This window comes from Eptatretus burgeri, chromosome 13 (genome assembly GCF_056783735.1).
Source record: "Eptatretus burgeri isolate ZD-2024b chromosome 13, Ebu_testis_v1, whole genome shotgun sequence".
Classification (NCBI taxonomy): Eukaryota; Metazoa; Chordata; class Myxini; order Myxiniformes; family Myxinidae; genus Eptatretus; species Eptatretus burgeri.
In genome coordinates, this window is record NC_140973.1 from 18613023 (window position 1) to 18627138 (window position 14116).

The window sequence follows — 14116 nt, forward strand, 5'->3', positions numbered from 1 at the left end:
CTCTGCTTCATCATTAAGTTTATGAAATACTCTCCTTTTTATTTCCATGTTATATTTGCAAAGAAACTTGAATTCGTAAGGCAGGCAATGCACTGTCCAACTTGTACCCAAATTGTTGTATGAAATGTATGTTTGTGCTGTGGTACAAATTGGCCCATGTTTGTCATAACACATGTCATGTAATGATATGTCGTGTGCCATGGAAAATTCAGACGTTCCTTTTCACCCAAACCTTATCAGTCTTTGGTCAATGGATAAATGCCTTTTGAGCACCATGGATACCATTGTCATATGCATGGAGGTATCGGGGGTGTAATCCAGCTGTTTGAAGAAGTCTTTGTAAAGTCTGCCAATGTACACATCCCCAAGAGACATGATCTGGACAAAATGTTGGCCAGCATGTATGCCCTCCTTTAAGTGATGCAAATACAAAATACCCCTGGGCCAAAGCTGCAAATTGATTTGGAAGGTTGTGCGTTGCTCTGGATAATCTGGCTTGTATTCACATGGCATAAAAGTAAATGCTTTGGTGTTTAAGGAACCATCAACATCATACTTGCACACAAAGAGGCTGGAAATGGGGGAGGGAGGTGATTATTTTGGAAATTCTACTTCTTCTTGCGTATGACAGCTTGGCTGCCGGGTAACTATTATTTTGTTGGGGCGTAGCTTTGCCGCTGATGCTGTGACCCTATACCAGTACACTGGTACTCATTTAACCAACCTCAGAAGGATGATAGGCTGAGTTTACCCCCAGCTGGTGTTAATTCAGTGGCAAATGGGACTCAAACTCAGGACCCTAAGACCCCAAGACAGCCACCTAAGCCACTAAGCCGAGACCAGGCTATATTTGGGAAATTAACGGGAAGGAAGGGTAAGGGAGTTTGAGTGAAACTAGGCTAGAGGTCCATCAAATTGTGTGCAATGTGCCAGTTACATCATTAGTAGTGCAATAAAGCTTAGCCTTGTTAAAACCTGAGATATGGAAGTGAAGGGAGAGAAGGCGAATGTAATATATATGCGTATACAGTATATATATATATATATATATATATATATATATATATATATATATATATATATATATATATATATATATATATATATATGTATATACACATATACAGGAGAAGGGGTGAAGGGTTCAACAGTTATTTTTGTATGCTATGTAGAATGTCGATGGTTGCTAAGGGTGGTGGGGGGGGGGGGGGGAGCACGGTCTTCAAATTACCTCATGGGCATAACACAAAGCGGAGGAAAGCAATTTGTTCAGTCTGTCTGTCTATGATCAAGGAACTACTCAATTTCTCCTCCTCCTCTTCCTTTTATAAGGGATGAGGTCTGATTGCACCAAGCTACTGCCCTGCCTTGACCACGAATAAACTGTTTCTATTTTGAACACTGAAGAACACAAATTGGCTTGTTGACACTTCCCAAAAACTACAGTTTAGCAGTACAATGGCTCTGAAGTTGGCAAAATTGTACACCGTCTTGACCAATCAAATATGCTGCTTGCGGTCTCCTGGCAGAGGAACATCGATATTCAAACAAAAGGGAAATGTCTGAGCTCACTTCGTCAAAAAAATCAGTCTGTTTGTTGCATCCCTTTCTCAAACATCATTCGAAAATCATCAGTTTCTCTTAGAAGAGTTGGCGGAAGGTTTGTGATTGCGGAAATGTATGGATAAACCTCGATGGTGACGAAAAACTTATCTCAGTGGAGCATTGTCAGCTCTGGAGTATTCCGTTTGACCCATTGGCTTCGTATCGTTACCATCGCACCTGTTATTGAAAGTTCCCGAATAAAACTGATATAGATCGTGCTCGGAAACGCAAAGCAAGGGTTGAAAAGGAGTAGTGAGAGAGATGGCCAGCAACCCTTTTCCATGTCCTTTTTCTCAAGACTGTGTTCTATGAACTCTCGAGTTTGCAAATGACTTAATTGTTCACCCAGTTCGCAGTGTTTTGCTACTGTACATAGTAATGATATTCAAGGGATGTAAAATATTTATTTTTACTGTCCTTTCTTCTTTTTCTATCTCTACTTCCATCTTTACCTGTTTTCTAACTTCCTCTTCTTATTCCTAATTCCTCCTTTGCTTCTTTCTCTCTTTATTTGTCAGTAAGGGTTTATGTGGTTTCACCTCCTTTGCGTTTTTGGTGTCTTTCGGGTTTAAGGAATTTTGCAAAACTTTCTATTCGCCTAATTCACAAGAACCGCAGAAAGTGGAAATCACAACAAAGCACAACCAACTGCAAAGTTTTATCTAAGCTAATATTTTGGAAAGGTAGTGCACTTGCCTTTGAGCTATCTCATCTCGTTTTGATTTTTGGGCCAACTACAAACTTCTCTCACTGATGAAACCAACTTCCCCATTCTGTTCAGTCCCATTCTTCCCTCGAATGCTTCAAAACAGCTGCTCACCTCCACCTCTACCTCAGGTCACCCCCCTCTCCATCCACACTTATGATCTCGTCTGCCATAAATGACCTCTTTCCTAAGCACTCCCTTCTCCCAGGTGATTGTGACCGCCCCCCCCCCCCCACCCTTCCTTCACTCCATTTCGTTTGTTAGTTGTCTATTACTACACTCAGTGGACGCATCCGAGATAGAGTTCACAATGTCGCGCCATGAGTCTTTGTCCATCATCAGTGTCTGCAAATCCGCTATGTCATGCTGGATATCCCTTGCTATGCAGTCGATGTAGTTCAGTGGCCTTCTTCCTCTGGTTGGGCAAGGCAATCTCAAGCAGATCACGTCAGATATAATTTGGTCTTTGATGCAGAAACAGTGACCAGCAAAACGTGTTCTGCGACGAGCTACAATGGTAGAAATGGGTGGTAGATCTCTACTTTTGTTCTGTGTTCCCGCCAGCTGATGTTCTGAACTCTCATAAGAAGCCGAGTATATGTGCCATCAAGCCGGTCCTGCAGGGCCTTCTTCATGGTTCATGTCTCTGATCCATATAAGAGTATGTTCTCTACGCAAGCTCTAAAGAATGCATGTTTAGTAGATCTTGAAATGTTAGACTGCCAGATGTGCTGCAGCCTGTCACATGCACTCCAGGCTTGAACTTTGCATGAAATGAAGTCCTTCTTGGAATTAGCTACATAAGACCCGAAGTACTGAAAGTCTTTGACTTCATTTAGTTGTGAGCCATCCTTGGAGAAGATTGGTAGATGATCAGCATCCTCATTTACTGTCATGTATTCTGTTTTCTTGGCATTTAGAAACAGACCAACCTTAGCTGAAGCATCTTCATAAGAAATTAGGTCTTGAGCATCCTTCAAAAGTGTCGCTGTTAAGGCGATCTCATCTGCATAGTCAAGGTCTGAGATGCTTATCTCTGTCGTGATTTGATGTTTTTGGCTTGATGTCAATTCCTTTCTCTTTCATGGTCTCTACTGACTGCCTGAGAATGTAATCCACAACTATAACAAAAAGATAAGGAGCAAGGGTGTCCCTTTGGAGGATACCTGCTGTTGTGAAAAACTCCTTGGTTGGGCCATCCATACTTTGAACATGGCTAGTGGGGTTGTTTTACATTATGGCAATTGCTTGCACTGTTTCTTCTAGGATGCCATCGTTAAAAATAATTTGAAGCATGACCTTCCTGTTGACACTGTCAAAGGCCTTGGAGAGATCCACAAACACAAAGCTTTCTTTCTGCTGAGAGATCTTTAGTTCTTCTATGATGCTCTGAAAGGCAAGAATCTGAGGTGTTGTAGATCTGCCTTTCCGGAAACCATTCTGGTTGTGTCGGAGAATAGGATCTAGATGAGGGGTAATCCTATTAAGCAGCATAGAATTGTAGATTTTTGAGGCTAGAGGTGACAATGTTATCCCTCTGTAATTGTATGGAAGAGAGAGGCTGCCTTTTTTAGGCAGAGGGATGATGGAAAATTTGGAGAAGGTCGCTAGTTTGTTGCCTCTATAGGTTTTGTTGCAAAAGTCTTGCAGCTCTTGATGAAAAAGTGGGCTCTTCCAGGCAACAGCTGGAATGTTGTCAGGGCCAGGAGTCTTGGATTGTTTGAGCTTTCTCAGGCATTTCTGGAGTTCCTCCATAGAGAACGGACCGGTCTGGATGTTGAACAACAGAGAGTTGTCAGTTGGTTTATTTCTTTTCTGTTTCATCTCCACCTTCCCTTGACTCCAATTGCTGTATTTCATTCAGCTTGTGTGCAGCTTCTTGGCCCCCATGTGTCCTTCTCCCTCTCCCCTTGATCTCAATCTCACTTCTACTCTGCTGTTGGTGTTTCCCCATTTCATCTTGTTCCCTTACATTCTCTGCTCCAGCTCTTCCATGAGTCTCGATCATGTAAACAAAAACACCCCCTAAAACAATGTTTTTTTTAATTTCACACATGATATTTGACCCATCATGCACTGTCTCAACGTCACATTTATACAAGTTTATCCACTCTCGGGGAGTGGGGTGGGGGGGGGAGCAGGGGGACATTTCCAGGGAGACCATTCCATGCATTAACTACTTCTTTTTTATTTTTTATTTTTTAATCGATGTCAAGGCTCGTGGAAGAGCTAGAACACAAAATGGACCAGCCGACTAGGACACAACAAAGACCAGGCCTTGGGGTACTCCAACCTTGACAGGGAGAGGACATGAAAGGATTCCATTGAGGGCCACATGTTGGCTATGAGAGTAATGGAAGTCAGTAAGCCACGTGCGGAGTTGGCCTTGGTTGCCATAGGCAGAGAGTTTGGAGAGCACAGCAAGGTTCCAGACTGCATCAAAAGCTCGAGATATGTCTAGAGACAGCCCTGATGTCATATCTGATATATCTCGTTCGTAGATTGACTTGATGAATGCCCTTGTATTGCACACGTAAGAAGAATAAAAGGATACATCGGTGTACATTGACATGAATTCCCTCCATGATCACGCGCACAGAACCTGTCCTTACGGATGCTTTAATTCCACCTGAATTGTGGTATTTTTGTTTGTCAATTTTAATACTCCACCCACCGAGAACGGCGCTGTCCCATACATATTTACCTCGAGAGAATTGTGGTTCTCTCCCCATCCTCAATCCCTGGACCATGATTTTATTTTTTACCGCCTAAAATATTCCCTAATACCAGCACCAGTTTTCAACTCATTCCATCCAGCGGTTCAGGAGTGCATCAAAGTTAAACTAACAAACACATACTCACCCACACACTTCTCAAATTATGGTACGATTACTTAATAATGGATAAATCAACACAGTATGTGGGATTTTAACCTGGGATCACAATATCATATAAGTGTTCAGATGGGAGCACCAAAAGTCTGTGCACCATGCTCTAGACTAGAGTCTATGCAGAACATTGGTTCTACCAAAGCAGTTTCTAGGGTATGATTACGATTCTGGACAGGTCGCCACTCCAACAGGATAATTCGCTGAGGATACAGGAATTTGTAATTTGTTCAAGGTGAAGGTCGTTGCTCAACGACTCTCTATGAAGGACACCGTGGGATCTTTAATGTCCACCAACTAATACCGGCAGATGAGATGCCAAGTTTGACGTGCATCCGAGAGACGGCACACACAGTGATGAATCACCATGCCTGTGAAACACTGGGATGACAGTTTATAGCTGAGCTGAAATTCAAACCCAGGCGATAAGACAGCTTAGAGGCAAGCGTCCATACCTCCAGGCTATATCCTGCCAGCTCACACCAATTAGACTAACCCAAAATACTTATTATAAAATCTCCTAATATAAGTAAAGGATTCTGGATCTGGACAAAATTTTGGTTTCCAAGAGCAATGTGAACACAAACCGAATAATCCTTTTCCAAAAGCATTCACATTATTTTACATCTAGCGTGAACCAGCATCTGTTACCATTACATAGTCCCAAAGGGATAGAAGTAAATATTGGAATCGGTGTTTGTGTCTTTGCATGTCTGTGCATGTACATGCATGTGCACATGCCCATGCATTTTGTGTGCAGATATACTTTAATATAGATTGTTCATGTTCTCAGATCTACTATATCTTATATACTCCAATCATGCTCTGTATTGTTAAATGCTCTGTCTTGTTCACACTGTTACTGAAGCATTTAAAGCTAACACCACATCTTGTTTCATGATTATACACCATGCTACTTGTCATTACATTTTTACTTGGGATGAATAAATCCATGGATGCCAATCATCCTGCATGTAGAGTTGTAACAGTAGCATTTTGTCTGTCCCTATACTTTGGAGGCCAGGACATCTTCATGACAGAGGAACAGAAGAAATATTACAACGCCATGAAAAAGCTGGGCTCCAAAAAGCCGCAAAAACCCATTCCAAGACCGGCGGTGAGTGACCAGCAAAGATAATTTTGCTCAATAAACAGGCTAATTAAAACTTTCTACAACATCCAACTTGTGGGTTCAATGACATTGCTAATGCTTCAGTCACATTTGGCTCGGCGGCCGTTGGGTATAAAAAATCTACGGCCACTAGCAATTATAGGGCGGCCGCAGTATTTCCACGGTTACACAATGTAGCAGTCACATATGTTTTTATTTTTTGGGTAGCCGCACGGGGTATGTACGGTCTTTGATTTGATGTCGCACGGTGACCTTAGGGCGTCCCTGCGGCGGCCATAGAATTTTCAAGGCAGACGCAAGGTAGCCTCAAGGTGCCTGCAAGGCGACCGCAGGGGGGCCCTAAGGCGAACGTGGAAATAGTGTGGCCGCCGTAATTTTTTGGGGGTTGGCAAAATTCATTTTTTCATTGATAACAGCCTACGGAAAACGCACGAATGACGCAAGCCCGCCGTACGCCCTAGGTACGGTTGACGTGGAACACATCTACATCATGGCTACGGCTTGTCGAATTGCTACGGCCAACCGAGAAATGAAAAAAGTTATAACTCCGCGCTTTAATTCCACGGAGACCCCTACGGCCTGTAAAAGATAGCCATACAGCGTAGGGCCACCCTGAGGCCACCTCAGAAACTCTGCGGCCACCGTACGTTTCTGTCAATTTGGGGGGGGGGTACGGCCGCCGTTTCCTAGCCGTAGAGCAAATGTGACTCATGCTTAAACGTCCACTTCTGATTTAAAGACCACGTATTTAATCAGTATGGTGTATGCACGTGTTGAATTGGAAACTCTCACTGCAACTTATTTGACATGGTGTTGGAAATTTGAAACCCCAGTGGTTGAATCTTCAACTGTTAAAATGCATACTGCCTCTGGCCCTTACATTCATGTGTTGATGTCAACCAAAATAAAAAAATTTTTATCAATGGTAACGATTTAATTTAATTTTTCACATTCCATCATAATCCTTGAGAATGCCAAGTAGAGAAGTGAATGAGTCACCCAAAGGTGTCATTCACCTTTTTGTTCCTTTTGGTGATGTCATTGATTCCATTTTGATTTTCCAAGCCTTACATGTAATGCACATGACAACTTTGAAAACAGTTTTGTACAACTTTAAGCATCATTTTTATCCAAATCGATCTTTCCCTTTGCAGAACAAGTATCAGGACATGGTGTATGACTTTGTATTAAAGCAAGTCTTCGACATCACCATCATGATCCTCATTTGTTTAAACATGGTTACCATGATGGTGGAGACAGATAATCAAAGTAAAACAATGAGTGATACTCTCTGTCGGATAAACCTCATCTTTATCATCGTCTTCACTGGGGAGTGCACATTGAAGATGGTGGCTCTTCGTTACTACTACTTCACTGTTGGCTGGAATGTTTTTGATTTTGTTGTGGTTGTTCTCTCCATAATGGGTGAGTGTGAATTTTGATGGTTTTTACCTATATTTATTTCCCCATCCCCAATGTACCACTTTGCTTCCCACATTAAAAAAACAAGAATCTTTCCATAAAAAAACTCTTACCCTTAACATCAATAGATTGTGTCTAAATTTTAGCATTCCTTAAAGTTTTTGGCACAAATCACAATGCCACCTGCATTACGGACTAATAGGACTCAGGGGTACTTTACTCACCTCTGAGCTGTCGTTTGGGTTCTATTCTCAACTTGAGTATTAAAAACCTGTCTAACTGGTACTTGATAAGCAGTGCATTGCATCAATAAGTACAACTGGTGTCAGATTGGACGTTAAGCAATAGTACAGTCTGCCAGCATTGGTTGGAGGCACCAAATAGTATGTTAAATATCTCACGGTGCCTTTCACAAGAATAGGTCATTGTGGGCTTGTACCCTGGCCAAATTCCAAATTGCTGCTCTAACCAAACCCCTTGTGAGTGATGGCGTTGGGTGACATCTCCCACCATGGTAAATATTGTTTGTGATTATTTTGAAAATGGGAACCCTGAGGCAAATCAAAAGCCATAGCAAAAGAACAATGGCTCCTCAAATGTCAAACCTCCCCATTGAGACTGTCATTCTCTTCTCAGTATGGATGTGGCTTGCTCTTAAACATTGTCAGGATACGTTAACAACATACACTACCTCTTGTTGGTGTCAATCTACAAGATGATGAACATGTTTGATGATGTGCACGCATGTTTAAAGCTTAGTGGGAAATTGCGAGGTTCACTAATTCAAGTGTATATGTGGCTCATAGCCCACCCGGTGCATCATTTTGAGGGTTCACTGCTGTGTTGAAGCTTACTCTTCATCGAAAGGTGATGCTGTGCAGGTGCCAGCGATACCTCGCCTTCTCTTTGTTGAAAGACTGTGGTTAATTTAGCGTCCACTAGTTAACGAAAGTAGATGGGACACCCAGCTTAATGTCCATCAGGTTGATGATGCCCTTTGTGATGCAATGGCCTGCCTGCAAAGCACCTATCTGACAGTTTATAACCGGTTGGGAATCAAAGCCAGGATGAACAGCTCAAAGGTGAGCACGCTACATCTGATTTACCCTGCCAAATGGCATGTGTACAAGATTAAATAAAAGTTAGGGACTTTTTAGAATCTCAGCAGTCAAATATAAGCTTTGTGCAGAGCTTAGCTAAGACTATTACTCTTTGTTTGTCTGTCCACAAACTTCAGTTTATGACCAAGGAGCAATGTAATTTCAATTGAATGTTATATTTTGAACATGAATCGGAAAATGAACCTGTGCTTCAGCGGTACTTTGGCTCTGAATTTGTCCCGATTGCACATGCGAAAAAAGAAGATAATTTTTTTACTCTGTCGCCCTGTTTGGCAGTGGCAGTCAAACAAATTTGAAACTCATTCCAAACAACAAATGTACTGTTTTTAAGGATGTCATAGAGAACACAAACAGCAGGCATGAAGACCGAATGTAACGTGTTAGATTGGGTGGTGTAAAAGACAGCCCAAACCCTGCCGGGCATCATTGCACCATGGCATCATTTTGTTAAACTTCCAGAAAAAAAAATTTCGACAACCTTTCAAATCTTTTTTAAATTCCAATTGAATTATATACTTGAACACTGGGGAACAAAAATTGCCTTTTTGGGACTTTCAAAAACTTCATTTAGCACGACTTGGACAAAATATTACGGCATTTTACGGCATCATAACCAAACAAATTTGCCGCTCACAGACTCTGCCATCTCCTTGTGTCTCAAGGCTGCATGGGGAAAGGTGTTCGATGAACTCTCCAGTGAAGTAAAATAGCAAATGTTTTCTATACCACACACGCGAGAAGTTAAAATGAGTAATTTCACCACTGAAGAATAATCATAAAGAAAGGAAATCTCAAAGTTTCTCCACATTTTTATTTTCTTTCACGTTTACAGACAACAGGGTAGGTAGTCTGCCAAAAGCAAATTGTATGTTTCCCCCAGAGTGCATGTGGATATAGGAGATTGAGGTGAGTGATCAGAATGATAGACAAAAGTTGTTCTAGAAAACCAGGAAAAGTTTATTTTTGAATGGTGAGCTTCTGCAACGGGGTTCTTTTTTGTTGTTGTTGTTGTTGTTGCTTTTTTTCCTCGCTTTGTTTATTTTACATCTTGTTATTCTGTGCACATATTAGGAACAAATTAGACCTATATTGAGAATGTCAGGATTTATTGCTATGTACAGGGTTGCCTGAGAGTCGCTTTACCCCTTCCCAGTAAAGCATTCGTTCTTTAACTCTTTTAATATACAGGTTTTATTGCACACTACTTACAATAATAAATCAGTCATTGGATCTGAATGGAGCACATACATATACAATGACTGAATGATTATTGTAAGTACTGTACAATAAAACCTGTGCTGTCTAATGAAAAGTGTTTAAGAACGAATGCTTTATTAGACGGGTCAATATACAACCAGTACCCCCCAAAAAATTGCAAATTTTTGTTTTATTGCATTTCCTTATATTTTAAGACTTACTTAGGAACATATCAAAAGTTGGACAGAAATGGACCATGGGAAAGTAAAAATTTTTGACATGATAAAAATGTCACAAAACCATGCACGATTCACTTCCTCGAAAACGAACCACTATGCAGATTATTCCATAGTACGTTTCCTCCTAATATATATCTTAGATAAATATCTCGGTTTCAGGGGCGGAGAATGCTCTGATGGCATTCAATGTATATGGCCAATGTAAATTGACTGCATGCTTCTAAAAGATCTCATTTTTGTATTTTCAGAGATAGAAAATGAACTATTTATATGGTAAAGAAACCTGCCCTTTATGCCAAAGGGGATTGGACTGTGAGGAAACAGTATTAGTTCGTGAGAAATGAGCAGAAGGCATCAACCGTGCAAGTGCCGAAAGGGGTGTCGACATCAGAATTCTAGCTGGTACCAGTGTTCACAAATCATGCCGAGTGAATCACATAAACAAAAAGGACATTGCTTTAACCAAGAAGGATCATGCGGAATCAGGTCCATCAATCAAGAGGAGTGCTCGCATTTCCCTGAGACCATATGACAGTAAAACACATTGTCTTTTCTGCGGCACTGAAGTTAAGGAAGAAGACCCAAAGCGATGCCATTGCAGAAACAGCCAGTTTTGGCTACGTGAAGACTGACGCATTTGTTAAAACTATATCAGTTCATTGCAAAACAAGGAGCGATGAATGGGCCATTGCTGTTCAAGGCCGCATTGAATATTTTGAGGGTGATCTCCATGCAGCTGATTGTGTGTCCCACAAGTCCTGCAACATTAATTTTCGCACAATGCGAGACATTCCACAACGGTTCAAGCCGACTGAGTCAAACAAGAGACGAAAAATGGGAAGGCCTAAGGGCAGTGACCAGAATGAGGCTTGCGATAAGGTGTGCTCTTTTCTTGAAGCCAATGATGAGGAACAGTTAACAATTACAGACCTCGTGGCTAGAATGGAACAATACCTGGGCGATAGTGAATCCAATGCATATGGGAATCAATACATGAAGGAACAGCTTAAAAAACGATATGGTGAATCTATATTCATGGCAGAGGGTAGAGGCTTAAAAGACATTGTGACATTCAGAGAAAAAAACGTCCCAGATCCTCCGTGACCACTACAATGCACCACGAGAAGATGATGAAGAAGCACAAAAACGTGCAATTCTTCAGACTGCTGCAAAACTAATAAAAAGTGACATAAAAACAACAGTTGCACCACATGGGGATACATACCCAACTACTGCAGACCTAAGCCTAACTGCTGCATTGGGGTATGTCCCATCTTGCCTGCGATTCTTGCTGCAGCATCTTTTGGTCGGGAAAGATACATCTAGGGAGGTTGCTGGTATTGGACAAGCAGTCATCCAAGCAGTGCGTCCAAGGGCTGTAATTGCACCATTGCAGCTTGGTCTTGCAGTGCAAATGCATCACTTGTATAGGTCTTGTTTCTTGATAGATAGTCTATCAACCTTTGGCTTTTCCTCATCTTACTCCGAAGTGCAACGGTTTGAAGTAAACGCAGCCTCTTCTCTTGCTCCAGATGTGTTTGGAGGTGACACCGACATTCTTGATATATCCTTGTTATTTGCTGGAGACAATGTGGACCACAAGATCATAACGTTGGATGGAAAGGGTACCTTTCATGGGATGGGCATGATAGCAGCTATTACACCAGGGCGGCAATCTAGCCACATCATATCTAGAAAGAAAATGTCTGACAGGAAGCTCGTCGAACTGACGAAGATCAATATAATAGATTACCGCTATGCAGAGCACATCAACCGCAACCTCAAATTTCAGCCCCTCCCTTTGTTATCAATTTGTGATCGCACAATTGACATATTATGGGAGATGTCATTTTGCTTCGAAAAGAGTGCACCAAATTGGCAAGGCATGATGCACTTTCTGCATGAGGAGTGTGATCACCCAGGGAAAGCCTCAATACAGTTTCTCCCAATGATTGATATGAACCCAGGTGACAAAACCTGCATCTTGTCAACTCTTGATTACCTGAGCAAACTTGCATCAAAACACAACATGCCAGCAATCATCACATTTGATCAACCGCTGTTTTGGAAAGCCTCTGAGATAGTGAATGCTCTTCCTGCTGATAACCCAATCCATAATGCAGTGCTACTGCTTGGGAGCTTCCACACATTAATGAATTTGTTGGGTGCCATTGGAAGTTTGATGGATGAAAGTGGACTGAAAGAGATCCTGGAAACAGTGTATGGTCAAAATGCTGTTGTGCACATGCTGAGTGGGAAGGCGTTGCAACGTGCTTTTCGTAGCCATTTGCTTGTGGATCAGTGTCTTACACGTCAGGTTGTTGGCAAGATTGTGGAAGTTGACCCTGGGTTTCAAGAACAAGTGGCAGAACTGGAGCGACTGTACATTTCCCTGGAGACTGTCGAAAGTGACACTATAGAGTCTGTGTTGCAATCAGAGTGCATTCCTTTCATTGACAATAGATTGAATTAGGAAAGGAATAAACTTGCAAAGGACTCGAAAACCAGTGCACTTTGGATCAACTACCAGCGTATGTTGGGAATTGCAAGGGCACTTGTGGCAGCTGATCGGACGGGGTCCTGGGAGATGCATCTCCAAGCCATATCCGCTTGCTTGCCGATATTTGCAGCTGCTGGCCATCCCAATTACCTGAAGTCAGCTCGACTCTATCTCGAGAAGATGCTTGCGTTAGAGGATGACAACCCTGAGGTTCATCAGAAGTTCCAATCTGGTTATCATGTAATCCGGCACAGTGACCAATACTGCGCTGGCCTAGGCTCTGATCTTGTGATAGAACAGACATTAATGCGCTCATTGAAAAGCCAAGGGGGGCTGACTCGAGGAAGTGGGATGTCAGAGCACCAGAGAGCGGTTTGGACTCTGTCTCAACCATATCGTCCTCCTACAACCTTGCTATGCAAGAACTGACCTCGAGTAGCTACTCAACAAGTGAACAACATAAGGAGTTGACAACATCCAGGGTGAATCGAGATGAAGCTGATCGTGGTAAAGTTGCCAAAAAACTGGACAGCTTCACACCATTTTCTGATGACAAGTCATTACACAATATCATCACAGGGGTTACTGCAAATGAGGATGTCAATGTTCATGACCTATTCAAAGTAGGTTGTGACATTGTCAAGAAAATGGATGATCACCCAGCTTACTCCTATTCACACAAAAGGAGTTCTAAAGTCAAGACACTTGCATCCAGCAGAGCAGTCAAAGTTGCTGAGGACCGCACAATAGATCCAGCGTTACTATTCCAGAGGTTCTTAGTCGTGTCACAGACGGGAGATCTCCAGATAGGTGAAGTGATGAAATATGAACTCTGCCCATACCCAATGTCTCTTTTTGAGGCAAAAAACATCCTGCGCCAGCCAGATAAACCACAGTTGGCGGAGGCAATAAGGAATTATGCTACAACCAAATCTGACAATGCTGTCAACCAGACAGTTCCAGGAACAGATCACTATGTTCTTGACGGGGGATCACTTATTCACCGCTTAAAGTGGACAGAGGGATTCACCTACAGTTCCATTGCAGATGAATATGCCTCATTTACAGTCAGACACTATGGCAAAGCTACTGTTGTGTTTGATGGTTATGAGGCTGGGCCAAGCACAAAGGACTGTTCTCATCAACGTCGGAATAGAAACAAGAATGCCACCAAGGTTAACATTACGGAGTCGACAAAATTTGTTGGGAAAAATGAGGACTTTCTGTCGAATTAGTCAAACAAGCAGGCAATGATACTGTTGATTATAGAGGTGTTGCGCAAGGAAGGCTGTGAGGTGATCCAAGC

At 42.1% G+C, this 14116-nt stretch overlaps 1 protein-coding gene across 6 annotated transcripts in view; it reads left to right on the top strand.

The window, feature by feature from the left end:
• Positions 1–14116, top strand: part of LOC147013973 (sodium channel protein type 1 subunit alpha-like) — a 263021-nt gene that overhangs the window by 243492 nt on the left and 5413 nt on the right. For all 6 annotated transcript variants that reach the window (XM_085851455.1, XM_085851453.1, XM_085851450.1 and 3 more), the window contains 2 exons: positions 6212–6316; positions 7486–7756. In XM_085851455.1, coding sequence (XP_085707581.1) covers positions 6212–6316; positions 7486–7756 — 376 coding nt within the window. The remainder of the gene's footprint in view (positions 1–6211; positions 6317–7485; positions 7757–14116) is intronic.